General features: G+C 45.4%; 1 protein-coding gene across 2 annotated transcripts in view; it reads right to left on the reverse strand.

The window, feature by feature from the left end:
* The window catches only part of CRIM1 (cysteine rich transmembrane BMP regulator 1), a 210,430-nt gene extending 189,219 nt beyond the window's left edge, over positions 1-21,211 (reverse strand). Inside the window, exon 1 of one of the 2 annotated variants that reach the window (XM_069583565.1) lies at positions 20,305-21,211. In XM_069583565.1, coding sequence (XP_069439666.1) covers positions 20,305-20,635 — 331 coding nt within the window. In that variant the 5' untranslated portion in view covers positions 20,636-21,211. The remainder of the gene's footprint in view (positions 1-20,304) is intronic. The other variant, XM_069583566.1, reaches the window with a different exon arrangement.
* Between the last annotated feature and the right edge of the window lie 956 nt (positions 21,212-22,167).

Raw genomic sequence — 22,167 nt, forward strand, 5'->3', positions numbered from 1 at the left:
CTCTCTATCATGGGACAAGAAACATACATGCCCGTTTCATTCTCCATTGATTTAAACATTCGTAATCACATTATTAGGAAGGTTCTGAAAAGAAAATATAAGCAGTTTGGGTTCATAATAAAGATCAACTGGTTAATGATTAACTGTTCTGCACTGGAGGCAATCTATTGATTCCCACTTTCAAATAAAGTTTTATAAATTGATTACAACAGGAGCTACAGGCACTCTCCCCCGTGTCACACTTTTTTCCAAAGAGTGGCTGCCTTCCCATGCCTCTTTATATTCATCCTGGAGACACAGTTTCAATACACATATTTTGGTGGTGGTAGCAGATGTCAAATTACTTGCTTATTATTGTTTAATGTAAGTATCTGTTAAACTTTGTGCTTTAATTTTGAAAAAACCTTAACAAAACACTTGTCTCATGAAAGAGCTTAAAATTCCACAAATATCCAAGGTTAAACTATTACATTTGATGTGATTTCACCTTCAAATTACCTTTTCAATACAAAGTGTACTCTATATTTTAAATCAATATGCCCATACAAAAAGTGTTTATTAAAACCTATTTGTGCAAACACACTGCTTTGCTGTATGCTATGGCTTAAAGAAGACTGAACAGGTACTCTCTCCAACCGACAAGAAGTCAGGCAAGATAAATGTCCAGTGCTTTCTGGACTGAAATATGTTGACTGGTATGTATCATGCATGATTCACAAATTTTCAAAGATTTGTGATTCAGAAACTGTAATATTAAAGAGGTAATACAATTTAGGTCTTCCTTTTGATAATCTAAGCAGCACTTAGAATTTATATAAAATCTCTCTGAAGCCCAGTGATTTGATTCTGCTCAGTTTGCACAACTGAGAACCAGTATTTTAACTTTAAAAATTACAGAAATGAATCTGAAACAATATCTGTACCTTTTGAATGTAAAACCGGCATCTAAATTGTAAAAACCATTTTTAATATTATATCATCAATAATAATACAAGAAAAAAAAGTGTTTCCCTGATAGAACTTCAGCAAACTTAATTGCAAAAATGATCCAGGTTTTTTGAAGTGTTATATGTGTGCCTTGCTGGATAACTCCTAGTCCTCTGGTAGAAGAGGGCAACTATTTCAAATCCTTAGAATCATCGGTAACGTCGGTAACAAGAGCATATGTCACAGGCATGCAAAGCACAAAGGCTGCAAATTCATCTTGGAGTAAATATCTAGTCCCTATTCAGGGCATGGTTAATTATCCATTTTTCATACTAAGTAAACATTTGTAATCCAATAATGCAGTACCAAAAAGCAACAGAATTAAAATGTCTCTACCCAGTGGGCTGGTTATTTGCCCAAACCCTACAGTCATTACAGAGCTTCGCTGTCCTCAGAGTCAGTACAATTCTGGTGGCAGCAAAGATCTAAGACAGAACAATGAAGGGCCACAGAACTCACACCACAAATCCCAGACACAAGTGGTCAGAAACTTAGTAAGGGGACAGGGGACAATCATGGGCATCTGCTTGGAGAGCCCAGGCACTCATGAAAACAAATTAAGGCTACACAGAATTTTCCCCTAAATTCACCTTGAATGATGATTTTTCACTTCTTGCCTTTTACACTGTCCTCAGGAGAGGAAGTGAAGTAGAAAGTTGCAGTCAGTACACCTAGATTAATCTGCTGACATCACAATAGAGACTATGCAGCAACACAGGAAGATGCATTTGGTGTAACTTTAAGTGGGAAGAAGACATGAGATGTGAATAAAATATATGTATATATATATAGAGAGAGAGAGACAGAGACAGAGAGAGACCAGACAGTTTTAAGTGGAAAGAAGCAAGATATACAGTGTAGGATACAAAAATATATGCATGTAGAGAAAGACTATACAAGATGTATATATAAAAACACAAAACTGACTGCCCTTGGAATATGAGCATTTTGGGTCACTGTTTCTCTTCTGTTTTCCAGACTGTCTAGCAAAGTTCAGTTCAGTTGCTCAGTCGTGTCCGACTCTTTGCGACCCCATGAATCGCAGCACGCCAGGCCTCCCTGTCCATCACCAACTCCCGGAGTTCACTCAGACTCACATCCATCAAGTCAGTGATGCCATCCAGCCATCTCATCCTCTGTGGTCCCCTTCTCCTCCTGCCCCCCAATCCCTCCCAGCATCAGAGTCTTTTCCAATGAGTCAACTCTTTGCATGAGGTGGCCAAAGTACTGGAGTTTCAGCTTTAGCATCATTCCTTCCAAAGAATCCCAGGGCTGATCTCCTTCAGAATGGACTGGTTGGATCTCCTTGCAGTCCAAGGAACTCTCAAGAGTCTTCTCCAACACCACAGTTCAAAAGCATCAATTCTTCGGCGCTCAGCTTTCTTTACAGTCCAACTCTCACATCCATACATGACCACTGGAAAAACCAGAGCCTGACTAGATGGACCTTTGTTGGCAAAGTAATGTCTCTGCTAGTAAAGTTATGTTACCTTTATAATAGTTTTCTTAAAAAGAAGGCAGAGTACCTAGTATTTGGCCTCAGGGCGAATACTTAGTTATGGGAAATAAGATGTTCAAGAAATACAACTATAGAGAGGAAATTTAAGTAACACTTTTGATCATTAAAGGGATTTGGGTCTCTTTTTACAAGGCAAGGCCTTTCCCCACATGTAACTAAGCTCCAAGAATCTCTGAGCATGAAAATTTCTAGGGAATTTCTGTATCAGTCCTTTCGATGGTCTAACCTTTTTGACACATGGCCAGAGTAGGACATTAGCCAACGCAGATCTGACAAGGACCTTCTTAACTGCAGCAGACAAGGTGCAGGAGCAAGATGCCCACAGCTTTATGTAAGTTGCTTACATAAAGTTGCTTACAATCTACATGTGCTTACCTATATAGATTAATAATGGCACACACAGAATTTTTTTTGTTGTTGTTTCTGTTGGAATTAACAGAACTTAACACTCCAATTAGAAGAAAATGCTCTCATCACAGAGAAATGGACATAAGAGACAGACTCTCCAGACAAGAACACTGACCCCAGGAGGAACTTTTTCACACGTTTGTGCATTGCGTATATGGATGTGTGTGCACATGTCATTTACAATGTGTGTACAGCTGTCCACTGCAATGAGAGTTTTCTACTGGAACAAAAGAGAGGGTCTGTGCTTCCAGTAACTCTAAATTACAGGCATATGTACAGCCTGCCCACTGCCCACTGCCAGTCCACTGATTCCCCTGCAAGGCTTCCCTAGGGCACTGACGAGTCAGTCTTTACTCTTCAGAGAGCCCCATCTGCTTGCTTTCTCTGGCATGAGCATGAAATTCCCCCCTACCAAGTGCTGTCACTGGGTGTGGCTGTAGGCAAGACAGCCAGTAAGAGTCTGGTTCAAGAAACCGGCTTCTCATAGCTCTGTGAGGTACTTTTCTGGACTCAGAGCAACACGGCTATCTATACAGCTGGAAACGGTACTTGCAGGTCACACTTCACACCCTCTCCTGCTGGTCCTTGGCTTCCAGGAAGTCTCCTTTTCAGTTACAAGGACTGTTTACCTTGGCTTCTGACCTAAGGGGCCCTTCCCTCCTTCAAGTGTGTTTCCCAGTCCTCTGCCTCCATTCATTTATTTTATTAAAGTCTCAGGATAAAACATGCTGTTCCAACAGCAAGAACAGCTCTGGACCTTCACCCATCACCTCAAATAAACTGAGGAAGCCCAGGTTTGAGGGGCACACGTCTGCAAGTTGAGCAGCCTTCACCATTTAAGCCAAATACTCCCCCTGCTGATAAAGACGAAGACAAGACGGCACTTGAGGAGAACACGCTTGCCCCCAGGGTCTGAGAGCCGACTTCTAAACTTTCAACAGTAATGAAGCCACATGAAAGTTAAAAAGTATTTTTCAAGAGTTAGAGGAACATCAAATGGACTCTCAAAAATTATCTCACTTAGAGCCTTCACCTTTCATTGCCAGCGAAGCATTATATTAATAACTTCACTTAGCAATCAGTTCCAGCTTGCCCTCCTCCCACCACTGTCTAACAACCAGTGGTGAAGAATAAAAGGCTCTAAAGTGAGTTACTGGAAAGCCACCAATGCACGACACCCACACTGTGAGCAATCACCATCAGGTTGCGAGACGAGGCTCTTTAAGGCGGGAAAGTTGAAGGGACACGCTACAGCGGTGACATCAAAATTAAACTTGCCCTTAAACTTAGCCTAAGACAATGGACCTCCCTGGGCACATTCACCAGTGATAAAAGGGTCTGGGTGCCTGAGCTTATATCCAGGATAGCTCTATGTTGTCTAGGAACCTGTATACTTGATCTTGACCAAACTGCTTTCCTTTCCCAGTTGAAAAGCTTAGCGCCAAATGTATGACCCAAACATCGTAATTTACTGTTGTGTCCTTAAGTGTCTCAAGTTGCACTGTCTGAATTTGCAAACCACTTTCAGACCTTCAGAAAAACAAACAAACAAACAAGCAATGGGTTCATGGCTAACTGTGAAGGAAAAAACAACTCCACACTGCTCAATAACAAGTTGGGACTCTAGCCATGAGTCATCAAGAATTCCTCCATCTCTGAAGTCACAGGGCTTGGAGTGAATCCAAATGGGATTTTGCTTTTTAAATTCCTTATATTGCATTCCTATGGACTTCCTGTGAAAACCATTGTGAGTCGTTTTTATTATTCACAGTCATACACTTCCAACCCTCCTGTTCCTTCCTCAAAGAAGCTGTACAGTTAAATTCCTGAGGACACGTGCAGATCACCTGGGGGCAGTAAACAGGCTGTGTCACTCACTGGCACAGCACTCAGACTATCCAGTGCGGTTTGTTAAACTCCCTCCTCATGTGTCAACATTCTCGTCTTAGACCCAATCTTGGATTCGCTGAGAATCCAGAAGTTTGTTTCATCATCACCGATTATTCATATGGTCACCTGGAACTAATTCATACTTGTTTATCAGTTGTTTACAAGCAGCTGATTGCCACAGCATCTCCACCGCTACAGGCACAAGATCACTGGCTGGTAAAGACCTTATAAATAGCTACCCACAAGGATAATTCTTACTAATGGATGAAGGCTTGGTGAATGAAAGATGACACCTGTATGATAAACTGGCAAGAAGAAAAATCCCCACAAATAAAAATTGCCTTTAAATATTTGCCAAAATAAATAGAGCTGAAACTGACCCATTGCAGCAAACTCTAAAAAAATTAATTCTAAGAATGATTTGGGGGAGACTTCTCTGGTGGTCCAGTGGCTAAGACTCCCAAAGTGGGGAAGTGGGGTGGGGCAGGTTTGATCCCTGCTCTGAGAACTAGATCTTGTATGTGGCAACTAAGAGTTTGCATGCTTCAACTAAAGATTCCACACACTGCAACTAAGACCCAGCATAGCCAGATTAATTAATTAAAAACAAACATTTAGAAAAAGAATGATTTGGGGAAAAAGGGGTAGGAGGGGACATGAGACGGTCTCAAGTTGTCTTCTGCCAATAATATGAGACTTCTCCCTAGGATTCTCTTTACAGGTAAGTGTCATCTATTTTAGTTTCCACAATACAGACCAAACTACTCAGATGGAAAAGTTTTTGTAGGATATCTTGGATGACCTTGCATTGAGATTTAGTCAACAAATGCTCATTGAGTTCTTCCTGTGTGCCAAGCTCTGGAATAACACACTATCCTGGCACTCAAGGGGATCACACCGAGGCCGGGAGACTGAAATGTGAACTCTAGCACAGTGTGAAAAGTGCTATAACAAGGCAAGAAGAAAGTGCTACCCGTGGGCAGGGGGAGGACCAGGAGGATGGCATTATTTTTTTCCCAGCAGAGCAGGAAGGCTTCACAAAGGAAGCAGCATAACATTGTGGAGGCTGAGGACGAGAATACATTTTGAAGGATATGTGAAGGTAACTCTGGGGAATCTGAAAGTCAACACCATATTGATTTTCCAGCGGCTACTTTGCCTCCACACCGTTGAGGGCAACAGATATTAGGAAGTATGTGTCAAACATACCTCCTAATTTTCTGAGTTCTCAAAGGGTGTTTGTCCAAGATAATCTTAAAATAAATCATAGTCAGGTACTGAATGAATTTAGGAGTCTACTTTTCCTTTACCTGTGGGCTTTCAGTAATAACATGCAAATTACTACGGCTCTAAGGGAAGTTAAATGCTTATTACACTAAGATTAATTTAAAAAGTAATGTTGGGATCATTATGCATAGGACAAGAAAAAATAAAGCTCCCAGTTCCTTCCTGGCCGTCATGCTTCCTGTTTCTCTCTCTGCAACCCTTGACACCTTCTACTTTTCTGATGCAAAGGCACAGGATCACATATTCACCCACAGTTTAGAAAATATAATACATGGACTATTTTCAGTGCCAAATGCAGCTGTAATTATATATTTCCTTTGGACATGTTTTATGTTATTAAAGCATGTAAATACTTTATCTCCCTCAAGTTTTCCAGAACTCTATTGGCAGAGAGTCTTTTTCCTTTCTCCTTCCAAAGCATCAAATACAATTTCCTTAAGAGATAGTCAATAAACTTGCTTGCTAAGGGCGCACCTTTTCCCAGCACAGTCTTTGGAAATGATTTATCTCTTTCCAACAAAACACACCTCTGGCTTCTTGTATCTCTCCCTTTCTGCGCACCTCCCTCCCCGCACCCCCCCCCACTGCTCCCCCCCACCCCGCCTCCCCTGCTGCCCGCAGTGTTCCAATTCTCCCCCTAAATTTCTACTTTTCCTATCACATGTAAAATTCCCTTGTAAGGCCAGAAGTTATGTTTAGTGATAATCTACTATAAATCAGCCCACACTGCCTTAAGGATAGTAAAACTTTGGTCCCAATCACCAAGAAAGGAAGTCAGTCATTTTCCTGAGCTCCACTTGTCCAGATAGCTATCCCAATTAACCAGGCAGTTTAAAAGCCAAAGCACTTTAATTAAAATTGTTTTTTGAATGTCATAAAACAATGCACCATCTTTATTTATTAAGAAGTCATTTTCAGTTTGCTGATCTACAGAGAAGATAGTACACTTAATTTGCTTCAAGCATGGAAGCTGTTCTCAGCATGCCCATAATACAATGCGAAGTATTCTTCGCGTTGTGCCACAGCAACTGCGCACACACATGCACGGGCACACACGCTAGACGCTAAGCCTTAAAGAAGGAATTGTCACAACTTCCTGTCTCTCAAAGTCACACCTGTAACTGGACCAGGGGCCAGTTGCTGATGTTGCGGATACATTTTATCATCCTGGACACATCTTCTTAAGCCAGTATACAACTTCATAAAAGATTCTTTTATGTTTTTAGCACTTTCTAATCAACAGTGTCAAATGAGTTCTATGTACTGGCAAACACTGCTTCCCCCTCCGCCCCCCAAACATTACTACAGACTCTTCTGCCAGTCTGCTAGCCCCGACACCATTATTGGAAGGGTCCTCACCGAGGATGCGACCCTTGGCACCGACTTCTCTTCAGAGGTGGGTTATGTACAGCCAGAGAGGGAGCTGCGTGCAGCCATACTGGGGAGGAGGTGGAGGCAAATGGGAAGATGCTGGAACACGTGCCTTTCCAATGGCTTTCAGAGCACATGAGATTCAGCTACACTGGGTCATGGCATGGATTCATCAGGAAAGGAGGAGGGCCAAACCACAGCACAAAGCGGTGGGTGTGAGAGGTACCAAATGGACCTTCTAGAAGACTCTCCTGCTAACAGATACACACTAAACCTTCTGGCTGCTTCTGAGAGAGAAGTGTAGGGCCTCAGGCATTCAAAGTTTTCTTACTACCCCCACAATTTAAAAGTTCTTAAGCTAATATGCATCAACCTAGCAGGAAGAAAACCAAATAAAGACCTATTGAAACAGCAAAGAAGAGTTAAGCAGAAGCTCTTCAGGCGAAAGCTCGGGTTACTAAATGGATACCACCCACACCTCCTCAATGGCTATTTCAGATGCCACCACCACTAGCTATCCAGAAATCTACCCTGAAAGAGAGAGGATAAGAGCCGGAACAGGATTTAACTTTTAATATTATCTTTAAAAAAGAAAAGGAGGAAAGACAGAGCAAGCCACAGTACTCCACTTAGAAGTGTTCTCCATTTAACAACATAAAACGTCTACTCAGTGATTAATAAACTTACAAAAGTTTTACAGATTAGAGCAAAAAAAAAAATCATCTTTGGGTGTATAAAGCAGAATGTCATAGAAAATCAGTTCACATGGCTTCACGGAAGAGATCCACGTAATAGTTGCCGAGTTTTCTCCTGTTGCATACTCTCAAAAGAGTATTTAGCGCTCAGCAGACTTATTAATGAATAAATGCCCAACTGGAATTAACTAGTACCTCATTCTGGAAGGCTGCTCTTGGCAAAAATGTAATATTCACAAGGCACAGCGGGCTGACTACTGGTGTCCACCACGGGCTGGGCTGAGCGTGGCATTCTTTAGACCCATACGTATCACATCAAGGTTAAGAGCCAGAGGTCCACACCACCTAGCAGCACAAAGCCCTGTCGCTGGACAACGTGCAAAGTAAGAGTGAAGCTTCTAGACCCCAAGAGACAACTTCCCAAGCTTCGCGGTTGACCTGGACGGGAAACATCTTCACTGAAGATTGGCCATCTTGCACACGTGCAGAGCGCTCCCCCGTGGGGGTGGCAGGGCCCTCCGCAGAGCCTCATTCACTTCACCCTCCCCTTATGGGGCGCAAGTGCCCTGTAGCCCGGGCCCCTCCTTTTGTGCATGATCACTGTTATGCTTCTTTAAATTCAGCTGCTGCTTAAGGAAACTCCCTGGCAAGTGAAAACAGCAGCAAAGGTAAAAGAATGCTGAGAATTTGGCTGCTGCCTGCAGTATTAGGAAGAACAGCAATTACTCAACTCTCTCAGAGTGTCAGAGGCAGAAATGAGCATGTGAATTTGGGCAAGTTTTGGCCTGCCTTTGCTCAAGCTTCTGTCTTTGCAGTATCTGTCACCTACCCACCTCACAGTCATAATAACTAATGAAGTAAATGGGAGAAAAGAGTGGAAGGCAGCAGACCAACACAGACATAAGAGAGGTGTAAATTCTCTCAGAGCCAGATTAGACCACAGTTAATGCGGTCCAAAGATCACCAGTGTTTAAAAGATGTCACTGACTTCCCAATAACTGTTTTGCTAGTCTCCACCGCCTCACAATAAACATAACTACAGGAGAACTCTTGATCTCTTGCTCCAAGTCCTTCCGTCTACGGCATCTGGCATACAGTCATGTAGACACTACTGCTTTTTCCTTCTCTGGCTCTGCAGACACAAGGTAATAGTTGACTCTTGCCCAGGACTTCTAGGTCATAAAAACCTTGATCTTATGACCAGAAGGGCCTTAAGATAGCATCTGATTCAGTTCCCCTGCCTTCAGGTAGGTAACTATTTAATTCTCTTTGGACAAATCAAGGCAAAGTCAAGTCAAGGGACACTGCTGCTTCTGCTGCTAAGTCGCTTCAGTCGTGTCCAACTTTGTGCGACCCCATAGGTGGCAGCCCACCAGGCTCCCCCGTCCCTGGGATTCTCCAGGCAAGAACACTGGGGTGGGTTACCATTTCCTTCTCCAGTGAGAAGGTTTTATTTCAGTTACCGGCCATTAGAGGATGGAGGAAGACCTGGAAGCCAGGGCTACATTTTTTTCTCCTTAATCGTACTAGATCCATTTACAAGAATGCAAAGTCTACTTTTCTGAGCAGCCCTAAATCCTACCAGCAACAAATGATGATCTATACAAATCCACTCATTCTTTTGATTAAAATATGGACATGTATTTGGCCTTTCATTTTAATGTTTAAATTTAATGGACACGGTAATAAATTTTCCTAAAATCTGTCTGAAATCTAAGAACTCAGTATTTCTGAACACACAGCACACCCAATCTTTCTCAAATCATTTAACAATCCTTCAAAAACTCTGGCCTTCAGCAAGAAAACTGTCTAAAAATCTATCCCCTTTTCCTCCCTCAGAATGTAAATGCCCTTTCCTTGAAAACAGGCAAAGCTTCCAACTATGGAAAGTAAGGAAAATGTTTTCAAGATGTGCATCTGACAGCATGATGGAGTGTCCTGCCTCTGCAGAGTCATAAACACACACTCTGAGGGGACAGAGCCCACACACCCTGTACAGGGTTCCTCACACTTACAGGGCTCAAGTAGACCCACGAATCATCAATATTCAAAGGCCAGTTCTGGCTACACCTTTTCAAGACAGTTTTGCCTTATCTTGGCAGGTCTCTTGGAGTCTTTAAAAAAATAGAAGAGGTATCACAAGTATCCAATATTGAGATGCCTTTTGTTTTATCGGTTGTGAACAGTTTCCCTTGTGGTCTTTGGATAAGATGCTAAGTTAACTCCTGTAGACTGAGATTTTGCAGGCTCAGGTTTCATTGTGCCCTGCCAGAAATTCCTTTCTGTTTTGAATCTGAGATGTTTGTTTATGGTTTTTGTTTTGAAATGCTAAATAAGATAGGCACAGTCTAGTTACAGCCTATACCTTTTTTTTTTTTTTACCTTGCTACAGACAAAGTGGCTGGTTGCTAAGGACATAGCTAAAATTTCCAAAGGGTAGACTCTTGTGATTCCTCTTCTCAGGGACTTGAAATGTAAAACACCTGAAAACACAATGAACCCTTAGCTTTCTTTCTTAAACATTCATAAAACAAATATTCCCAGGATATTTCAAAACGAAGGTGTTCTTTTTGGATTTGACAAATACTTAAGCAGAACTCTGAAATGTGGAAGCTTCTCACCTTGCGTGTAGGCTGCATATTTGAATATCCATGCTTGTGATGAAAGAAGCACTACAATGATAGGTACTAGAGAGTCTCAGTAAAAAGAAAAAAAATCAATTTTGACTGTGTAATATGTTTTGGTTGTCATGAAGAAAATAAAGAGTTTTAAACTACTGATTTCAAGGACTGCATCATCATTGTGTTTCCTTCTCCATGTTGCATAATAGCCAATAAAAGGCATTTGCTTTGTAAGTACTCAGCCCATATTTACTAGATAAATAGAGGACTTAAAGAAAAAAGTCACAGTTCTGTCTTTCTGAAGTGGGACCTCACCTACACTAGGAACCAGAGAGACAAGGACGTCAGATGTTTTAATTCTAGGTGTTCTTTTCTAGCCTTCCACTGTAGCACAGACTCTCCAGAGAAACCACAATGCAAGTCCAAAGGAAAGCTGCAGCATCAGTCCACGTGGAAGATGCATGGAGCACATCGGATCAATCAGAGCAACGCAAATGTACCCTGGGCACCTGCTCATCCACAAGCCTGCCCTGGTCTCTGAGCCAGCAGGCCTGCTGCTCTTTCTTCTGGAACCCCAGTGACCCTATCTTGCCTTGGCAATGCTCCTGGGGGCTCTGAGGTCTCCAGCTATGTCTGGGAACCCACAGAAAACCTCTAACAATAAAATACCATTTAACACACTTCCATCAGTCCATATGCCATCCATATTAACATAGGTCACCTTTTTAAAAAAATACTAATTTGAAATAGCTCTGTGGAAGTAAGCACTCAAACTGCAAAATAGAGCAAGATGGCCACATTCTCTGAAGCACTAAAGGAACTGAGAATTACAATCATATTGGATCAAACCTATGAACATGCTTTTGGTACAGAGACCATACCCCTCGCTCTTGGGGATTCACTGTCCCTTTCTCTCTGACAAACATCAAGAGACCATAATTGTCGGAATCCCCTGTTAAAGAGATTTGGTTAAGTGTAGTCAATCCACAAAGCAGAAATTTTCTTTTAATTTATACAGAGAGAAAGCTAACAAATTAAAGAGAGAGAGAGAGAAGACAAAAAATAGAATAGAAATTGGAATATTAACTATCTTTCTCAGTGCCAGGTACTCTATTAGCCACTACACATATTTTTGTGCATCTATGCATGTATATACATAACACACATACATGTAATCATATATATATTATATGTAATAATTCTCTCCAACCCTCATATTAATTACCTGATAAAACCTATTACTATTCCATTTCACAGGTAAGGAAACTGAAACTCAAACCAGTTAAGCAAACTGGTGGCTTACAGTTGAACACAGTTGATTTAAACACAGGTCTGTCTGGCCCCAAGGCCTACTTTTTCCCTACCACACCCTACACAGACAAGTGAGGAGCAGGAAGGAGGGGAAGAGACCTCCTCAGGCCTGGCTTGCCACTGCACCCCACTAAATCCTTCTTAGTAGTCAAAGGTGGAGTTGGGGCCCCTCTTAGCTGCCCCTGAGATGCCCAGCACTTCCTAGCTCAGGCCTTACTAACTGTAAATTATTGTCTTGGGCTACAACAGATGGTCCCAGTTTTCACTGTCTACCTTCAGACCACAGCCTTTGTGAAAGTCGGGTACCTACCTCATTTATTTTGGTTGAAAACTAATTATTACACAGGTCTATCATACGCCATACTCATGCTACATGCTTTACACGCATTATCTTTCTGCTGTTTCAAGTGTGGTCCTGGGACCAGCAGCATTGGCATTCCCTGGGAGGTCTATTAGAACTGCGGACTCTCTGGCCCTATCCCGACCCACTGCATCCGAACCTGCATGCTTAATGAGATCCCCAGGTGATCTGTGTGTACATTAACATTTCAAAGGCAGTTTTATTTCATTTAATCCTCAGAGCAAACCTAGGTGGTACCTATCACTATTAACAGCTGGGGGAACTCAAGCTTAGAGATAGTAAGTGGTATCACGAAGACCAGAGCTTCAGCAGCTGCTCAGTAAATACTTATGGGCAGAGGAGAGCCAAGAAACAGGTAGGGCTGCAAAAAGAGTGGAGGAATGGTCTGGCTGAATGCCTGACCTCTGGTTTTGCCTCGTTTGCACCTACTTTGGGGACAAGTGAGACTGTGGCCCCTTTGCGGGTGAGTTGCAGCTCTATAAGCTGTTTCTTCTGCTCAAGCCAGGCCAAATCCCATGCTGACTGCCACTGTGGACACCCCAGGAGCTAGGAGCAAAATCTTCTTTCAGAATACGATGTGACAGAAAATGCACACTGCTACTAAGTGTGAGTTTAGGTGTTCCCCCTTCCCCAAATATTAGTCCAAAGGCAAATGGTTAAATTCACAGTTCCTACAACCTGTGGCACTAGTGGCAAAGAACCTGCCTGCCAATGCAGGGGACACAAGAGACGTAGGTTCAATCCTCTGGGTCGGGAAGATCCCCTGGAGCAGAGAATGGCAACCCACTGCAGTACTCTTGCCTGGGTAAGGCTACAGTCCATTAGAGTTGCAGAGAGTCAGATACAACTGAAGCGATTCAGCACAATGCAAAAAATTCCAGATTCCTCCCTCTCTATTTTTACTCCAAATATACAAATTTTATAGAAACTATTTAGACCAAGTATAATAAATGGGCATTAGGAGGAAAGATAGCAAATAGCTTCAGAGGGCTTTTAAGTTTTTTAACTCGATGAATTTATGGTGTCGGGCGGGGGGGGGGGGGGGGACCTGAATTCAATAATAATCTGCTCCCTTTCTAAGAGCCCAAACTCTTTAATCACCAATGATGAAATACTCAGATGGCTGAGGGTTAAATAGAACAAGAGAATGAGCCCGTATCAGATTATTTTACTTCTACTGCTTAGTAGCTCCTTAAGTGTTTACCATATGCAAGCCCGTTGTTTTAAGTGCTTCACAGGGTTCACCGAGTCCTTTACAGAAACCCTATTATTAACCCCACTAAACAGAGGAGAAAATGTAGATGCACAGAAGCAGAGTGTAGACTTGACCCCAGAAACCAAGTTTCTAACCATTACACTCTTGGATCAAGATGTAAGTATTTCTCACAAGGAATTAATGGGGGTTGGGAGAGGGAGATAAGGAATTGAACCCTGTTCACTTAGGAACTACAGAAGAAAAAGGAACCTCTTGAGTTTTCATTTTTATTTTTTAACGTCGGACCCAAATGAACCAATGTTTACCTTGAGGGCATTCTTAAGAATAGTTCACCACATCTCTGTCCTGTCCCGAAGACCAATAAGGTCTTATCCAAACTTGCAGGTTTTCCATGATTTGATCAGACTAACTGGCCAGGACAAGCAGCAGAGTGGTGAAATCAGGAGATGCTGATAAACAGACAGTTCTCAGTTCACTGCCGACGACATTCACCTGCCTAGCGGAACAAGCTAGAACAAAGACAGAAGTGCTCCCAAAAGGAAAGTGCCACTTTGAACAGCTGGTAGAGTGTTAAGAATGCAGCCTCATTCTCAGGCATGTTGGGAAGCACTCTTGATACCTATATCACAAGAACTCTGAGAATGGGTAGGATCCCTTCCCCATCCCCCACCGAAACATAGTTCTCACTCAGGCTTCTGTACCTTATTGGACTTTGAATTCTCCTTTTCAGCTTTGCCACCTGAGCCTGAAAAGATCACCTCAGATCCTGCGATTCCTACAACAAATTTTAACCACATATCTCACTCACCAACTAATCATACAGAGACCCGAGAAATCACTTCTACTTGGCTTGAACTTATATAGACTTGTGAAGGTCTGGCCTCATTCTTTATCTTGATTATAAGAGTGGCTGGAGTAGGGCTCAGGTCTGCGAGGTCCCCAGGCTTCCCAGCTCCCCCTCCTCCCCTGCCACCCCAGGAGAAAGCCTTGTACAGAGTAGATCAATGAATAAGTGATTGATTTCTATGCAGAGACAAGTCAGAACTTTAAAAATTCAGCTTTGGAGAATTCAATCTCTGAGCAGGAAGAATTTCAGTTTGTTATTCACTCATGCTTGGCTAGTCCACTGTTTCTCCCTCAAATAATTAATTGAGCTTTACTGGGGTGTCTCCAAAACCCTCATCCTGCATGTGCCCTGTGGAACACAGTGTCACAGGAACCTGCTTCAAATATATTCACCTTCCACTCGTTTTACCATCATCTACCTGATGGTATTTACACACGAAAGCAGCACTGCCATCTCTCGTGTTAGTGCCATCTCTCATGTTAGTTAGTGCATGTTAGCCTGAACGATGTTAAACACACCCACATTTTTCAGGAATTTCACAATTAATGTCTGGAATGTGTTTTGGATTATTCTTCAAAGGATGACATAGTTGCCCTAAGATGAATTCAGTATTTTTCCCCTCTCCCATTTGTCATTCTTTAGTCCTCCCACTCCATTATCTTTTGGGGCCATCTGTTTTATCTATTTCCCCCCAACTTTGTAATTCCTGCTCCATGCTTCCCTGAAGCATCCCCTTGTTCATCCAGATCATCACATTTTAAGCCATAAACACAGAAACCTGCACCACATTGCTAGTTCTCCAGGCCAGAATACTGGAGTGGGTAGCCTTTCCCTTCTCCAGGGGATTTTCCCAACCCAGGAATCAAACCCAGGTCTTGCAGTTCGGATTGCAGGCGAAATGCATCGCTGGCAGATTCTTTACCAGCTGAACCACAAGGGAAGCCCAATAACTCCCACAACTGGTTGTATCTCAAATTCTAAGGATTATTCAGATGGTTTTCTTAATGAATGAATAATGTTTATTACAGTAAATTTACCTGTATGTTCATCATGGCACTTGTAGAGTAAATGCGTGTTAATGGCAGCAAGATCCCCAGACTTGCTATTTTTGCCCTTCCAGTGCTCATCCACCCCTTGCCAAGTGTTTTATGTGACTGGACTCCTCAACGACAGTGAGGGTTCTGTAAGCTTGACAGTCAAAATCAAAGTCATGAAGTCCTGTCATTTGAATACGTGCAGTGAATAGACTCTCCACATTCTGTCAATATTTACTCTGGGGAAGAACTAATTATTTCCTTGTTTACTTACATTGGTTCCTCTTCCCATGCCATATTAAGGTGATTTCATAGGCCCTCTGCTTGCCTCTGTCTCTGGCATCTAAGAACTTTACCTAAAGACTTTTGAGATGGAAACCGAAACACCTTCCTCAAAAACAAGGAGCTCTGGGTGTTTTCATTTTTCTAACATCAGTACAAGAATATGAACTTTGCCCATCCCCTCTATTTAACTGGGAAAAATCCAAATCCATGGATTCTTAACTCTGAGTCCTACATTACAGATGGATGAGAGGAGATCTGTGGCTAGTGTGCAACCAACTGGTTTGATTTGTTCCCTGGCCTCCTAGAGCCTGCTCCCTAGGCCTCACCTCAGATCCTCCACAAACCTTCTTCCAAGGAGTCGTCAGCTCCAGTGAGTGAAAAGAAACCATAACCTTCTAACGTCAACAGTTTCAGAAAACATTCCATTCTCTGCTGTGAATACCCACCCCACATCCTTGGTTTTACTTACTGCCCCGTGACAAGTGGGTGGAAAGAGAAGTTCAAATATCTGGGGAAAATCAGAGGAGGATTGAGTTTTGAAAGAGACAGTTCTTACATGGCAGAGGTGAAAACACAGTTCCATTCCATAAACACGAACACTGAGGAAATAATCTCCAGGTGGGAAAAAAGTGCTTCTCTGTGATAGGGATCGCCTGGCTCTAATGCAAAGTTCTCAGAGCAAAGTATTCTATAGTGTCCACTAGGTTCCTCACCACTCTGCCCTCACGAACTGTCAATCTTAAGCCATTGCTGCCCTTTCCTTACTTAGAGAAGGCTGGTCATGCTCCCCCCACCCACCCCCTTCCTTATAGAAGCATATTATATGAGTCCATGGAGGAGGAAAAATGGACCTCACCCCTTGTCTGAAACATAAACTTCACTGGCCAATCCAAACATTCTTCCTAGAAAATCTCATTTGAGTATTTTTTTTTCAACACTGTCTTTCATGTCCCAGAGAGGTCTCCCACTCAGTCTTCTCCCTCAGGAGTTCAGACTTCAAACTTATCTCTATGGCTTCTAGGCAACTTACCTAGAGGCAGGCACCCTAACCAAGGAGCAGGCCACTTAGGAAGCTGCAAAGGGCAACAGGCAGACTCACTGAATCAGTGGAAATGGGAAAGGGATCTTCCCAGGGGCCAGAAAGCACTTCACAGAGTAGAGAAAAATGGAGGTATCTGGCTCTCTGCTCAACTTTAAATACACACATAGCCAAAGAGTTTTTTTTTTTTTAAAGGAACAAGTATGTCAGGATTTACTTAGTTAGCAGTCTAAATGATGCGGAAAAGAAGTCCAGGTGTACGCATCGCATGATTCACTCTTCGCATCATTTAACCTTTTCAGAAAATATTTTTCCCTCAGTGTTCTTTCTATGGAAAAAACTGTTCTTCCGTGTATTCATTGCACATTCACTGAGAGCCTACTATGAGCCAGTATGCCTTAAAAACCTAAGGCAAAGAACCACAATTTGGAAGGGGTCCATTTCAGACCCTACTTTATCTACTTACTTTGCGAACTGAAGTTAAAAACCTGATTTTTTTTCTCTCATAAAGCCAGTATGTGGAGTGATATAAATAAAAATTACTGCAAGTTGGCAGATAGAGCAATGTAATTTGTATTTAAATTATGTCAATGAAAACAGGTTGACATGATAACATTTCTATACCATGCAATATGTTTTCCTCAGTATAGTCAGTTAAACAAGTTTCAAAAGAGTTTTCATTAACAGATACAACCAGTAGGGGTCATTTTAGTGCAGAAATTGCAGCAAAAGACTTCCTCAGGAACAAAATATATCAATTTCTATTTGTTAGTTATGATAATTATGCGCAAATTTCTGAATAAAAATGGAAACTGAGGGAAACATTGGCCATTGAGAAATGTTTTGCCAACTAAGAGAAAAACAAGAGAATGTCAGCATCCTCTAGGGTAATTACTGCCATAGAATGACTCCTCTAATTCTTAAAAAGGAGGAAGAAAAAAGGCTATTCACTTATCTTGTTTTCCATAAATCTTGTAATCACGTGAAAATTCTTGAAATTTTAGACACCCTATTGAAATAGCTGTCTAAATACAATCATCATGCTAGGTAACACTGTCCTTTCTACTTTGGGTCCATAGATTGCAATCCGATTGCGGCTTTTAGAGTTCTATAAAAAAGTAAAAAATGCCCTGAACACACAGTTTTGGTAGCTGAAAACAGGCTGGCTAGATGGAAAGTGTTGTTAAAGAACACTAAATGTGAAAACATCATGCCAATAAATACTTCCAAGCGTTTTCAAGATTAATACCAAGTGTGTAGAGAGTTAACAGAAGAAACGAAGCTATGAGGGATCACCTCACTTCAGAAGAATAAAAGGCTCACCAACAAACTGCCAAAATAACTCTATACTATGACACGGGGACATTGGTGCCAAAGCACTTGATTAGTGTGAATGTTCCCTGAACTCCACATTTCCTTCACCAGAAATCTATCATGAAGTAACAAAACAAAGGTTAGAATCTTTAGAACCTTCCCAAGTCCTTCTCAGAGCACAGCAGTTTCCACCACATTTAACCTTGTTTCAGGGTGCTTGTTCTTTTCAGATTTATGGGAGGCTGGCTTAAGTAAATTACACACTCCAAGTAGCAGGGTTCAAAGCCGCATCTTTTGGTCCAACTCATTCAGAATTCCCAAAGCCAAACACATAAAACTGTATCAGAAGTTAATCTCTTGGCCATTTCTCTTCTTTGTGAGAGACAAAAACATGCTATGCCGTGGGACTTAACGCCAGGTGAGGCTTTTGTGCTTGAGGTAAACAAACTCTTGCATCCCAATGTCCTCAGGGTGCATCGGTGCACTTCCCGGCCACTGTCCTCTCCACTCATTACTGCCCACTCGCTTCCAAACCAGAAAGGCCAGCCTGATTTTCCAAAACTGTCCAAACTCTAAAACCTGCCTGGTGGCTCAGTGGTAAAGAACCCGCCTGCCAACGCAGGAGACGCCGGTTCCATCCCTGGGTCGGGAAGATCCCCTGGAGGAGGAAATGGCAAGCCACTCTAGTATTCTTGCCTGGGAAATTCCATGGACAGAGGCGCCTGGTGGGCTATAGTCCATGGGGTCTCAAAAGAGCGGGACAGGACTGAGTAACTAAACAATAATCAACCAGCATGCATGTATGTAAAGAGAACCAAAGAAGCCTTTCAACAGACTCTTAAGGCATCTACTTCCTCTCTCAGTTTCCCAGCACAATAAACAGACACACAGAAGGATGCTTCAGAATAAACCCCTCCCTGATCTCCTGCACGCAGGCTGTGAGTATTGAGGAAGACAGGAGCAGGGGCGCCTGTCCCTCCTCCGCCCCTCCAGAGTAAGGCTGCTGCGCTCTGCACGCACACCAGGATGGCCCAGAACAGCATCACCGCCCCAACGTCAGCCCGAGCAGGGATCCTACGTTTCACTGGTGCTCACTATTTGGCATTAGCCAAATAAAAGGAACTCACTGCGTCTCTCTAGATCCCAACCCTGACCAGGCACCCCGAGGCCGGCGGGCAGGGCTGAAGGCCAACACCCATCAGCAGTGATTCTCCCAAGAAGGAGGGCTCCGCTAACCCAATCCTTCTCCTTCAATCAGACACCATGGTGCACAATACTTCACTGGAGAAACCAGCAGAACAATCCTCGTTATTAAACACACAAAAAGAACAAGCAACGCGACTGGAAAGACGCGGATATCTGATCTTAAAAAGCAGCCACTAATAGTACAGAAACAACTTTTCACTCCTAGGTGCAAGCCCCCCGCCCTCCCCCCCAACCCTCCCTTCATTCAGGAGAGAAAGCCTTTGACCGCTTTCAATAGGCAAATAAATGAGTAACCACCGTCTGTAACTTCCCCTGGGCTGACATATTCCGGAGCTGAAACTGATTTATATGCGCAGGAGGAGGAAGGGGGTGAAGGAAAAGCGCAAGGAAAAAATAATACAAGAGTCACACAGGGAGTGTGAGCTGGAGACACGTCTCCTCCGCCAGCAGAAAATGGACTTGAGTGGACGTGGTGCAGCACTCGGTTCCACACTGCGCTAGTGCGGGGAGGGCGGCAGAGGCCGGACTCCCCGAGGGGCTCGCCATAGCCTCCGCAGTGCCCCCTGCCCGCGGCGCCCCCACCTCCGGGCGCACAGCCTGGCCACTCCACCCAACCCCAACCCCAACCCGATGGGCCACACGTGTATGCGTTTGTGCGCGGCCGGGGGCGATCTCCCACCCGCCGGCCCCCACCCACGCAACCCAACCTCTCCCGCGGCTGGCCAGGCATCCGGGGAAGCAGCGAGCTGGGAACCCAGGGACGCGGGGCTCACTCCCGGGGGTGGCGGGCGCCCCTCCTTTCCGAAGAGCCCTCTCTCCTCGGGAAAGTCTCGGCCAAACTTTGTTCGGCGCCACCAGCGCCGAGGGGGCGGCGCGGGCCAGGTGGGAGGGGGCCCGCGGCGGGCGGCCGTACCTTCGCAGACGCCCACTTCGTACTCGGTGATGGAGTCGCCATTGAGCGGGGGGCGGATGACACAGCGCAGCCCCCGGTCGCAGGCTCCGTGGAGCCCGTAGGCGCCGCCGCAGCTCTCGTTTCTCTGGCGGGCGCACATGTAGCAACAGCCGCAGAAGCCCTGCACGATGCTCCCGGGGCAGCTTTTGGGCTCTTCGCACTTGGACTCGTCGCAGGGCAGGCAGACCAGCGCCCGGGTGCCGGAGCGCGCCAGCAGCAGCAACAGCCCCAGCAGCGAGACCAGGAGGTGCCCGCAGCCGGCCAGCCCCCTGCCCCCCGCCACCAAGTACATCCTCCTGCGCCGCCGCCGCCTCCTCCTCGCAGCCGGGCCGGGAGCGGGGCGGGCGCCCTCCCCTGCGCGGGGCACACGCGCCGCCGCCGCACCCGCAGCCCGCGGTCCTCGCCGCCCCCCTCGGGGCCCCCGGGGCGAGCCTCCCCTCGCGGGGCGAGGCCCCCGCTCCCGCTGCGGGCCGCGCCGACCCGAAGCCCACTAGCGTTGGCGCCAGCAGTGGCTTCCCCTCCTTCTTCTCCTCCCGGGAGGGAGGGGGAAAAAAGAAAAAAAGTTTCCTCCCGGCAGCTCCGGTTCAACCCAAACTTCTGGCGGCGGCGGCGGCTGCGCTCGGCTCCAGCCCCGGCTGGCGGCGCCTCCTCCCTCTCTCCTCCTCCGCGTCGGCCGACCCCGCGGCGGCGGTGGTTGTGGCGGCGGCAGCGGCGCAGCCTCCGGGCCGGTCCCCGCCTCCCGAGCCGCCGAGTGGGCGCGGTGGCGCAGCAGAAGGTCCGCGGCGTCCGCTCCGCGCGCCCGGCTCGCCTCACTCCTGCGCCGCTCCTCCGGGCGCTTGTTTATGGCTCGAGCCTCCGCCGCTCGGGCTGCGCCCTCCCCCATCATACCTCATCCCCCAACCCGCGCCCCCCCCGCCCCGCGCCGCGCGCAGCTCATTGGCTGCCCCCCCCCACCCCTCCGGGCCCGGCCGGCCCCCTCCCCCTCCTCCCCCCTCCCTCCCCGGCGGCCAGGCCCTTCCTCCCTCGCACGCCTCCTCCTCCTCCGCCTCCTCCCCCTCAGCCTCCCCGAGCCCGGCGCACCGAGCCGGCCCTGCGGCCGAGTCTTCGCGCGCCTCTCCCGCTACGGCAACGCCGGCGCGCTGCGGCTCGGGCGCACCGGCGAGCTACGAGAGTTGCGGCGTCCCCGAGCGCCCGTCAGCCTTCGGGGCCACCGTGGCTGGCTTGGGAGTCCCGAGGGCGAGGCAGATGCACCTCCGGGAAACGCTTTGAGCTCGGAGAGTGGCGGGGAACCCGGAGCTCGGGGCGGAGTGGAAGGCTGCAGCCCTTGGCTGGGGTGCCCGCCGGATCGAAACCCGGGAAATGGAAGCAAAACGCATGGAACCTTTGCAAAACTGGATGAGAATCCATCTTCCACTCGAGCTGGGAATAGAGTTTGTAAAAGATATTATGTAATGGAGTCTCGGAACGCTCGAGACGCCTCCAGCGAAGCTGCTCGTGAATTAATTAAGTGCTTTAAAAGGTCTAGGTAAATATACTGGAGGATAGGAGGGAAGACTGTTGGGGGCCGCTGTAGCTCGAGTCCACATCCTGGTGTGTTTTGTCGCTCTGCCGTCTGTGCCGAGGTGCTTCATTAAAGGAGGGGGCGGATGGAAAGTAGAGGTGAATTTTTCTCCCTTGAGTAAGGGCGAATTGGACTACTACAAGTCTTGACATGACTAAACCTGCATATCTCATGCGTCATTAATGTCATCTGTCATTGCCCCCTTTTCGCCAAGGTGGTAGACAAAATTGGGTTTTAATTTTTTTTTTTCATTTTCCGTGAAT

The sequence above is a fragment of the Ovis canadensis genome, chromosome 3 (genome assembly GCF_042477335.2).
Source record: "Ovis canadensis isolate MfBH-ARS-UI-01 breed Bighorn chromosome 3, ARS-UI_OviCan_v2, whole genome shotgun sequence".
Lineage (NCBI taxonomy): Eukaryota > Metazoa > Chordata > Mammalia > Artiodactyla > Bovidae > Ovis > Ovis canadensis.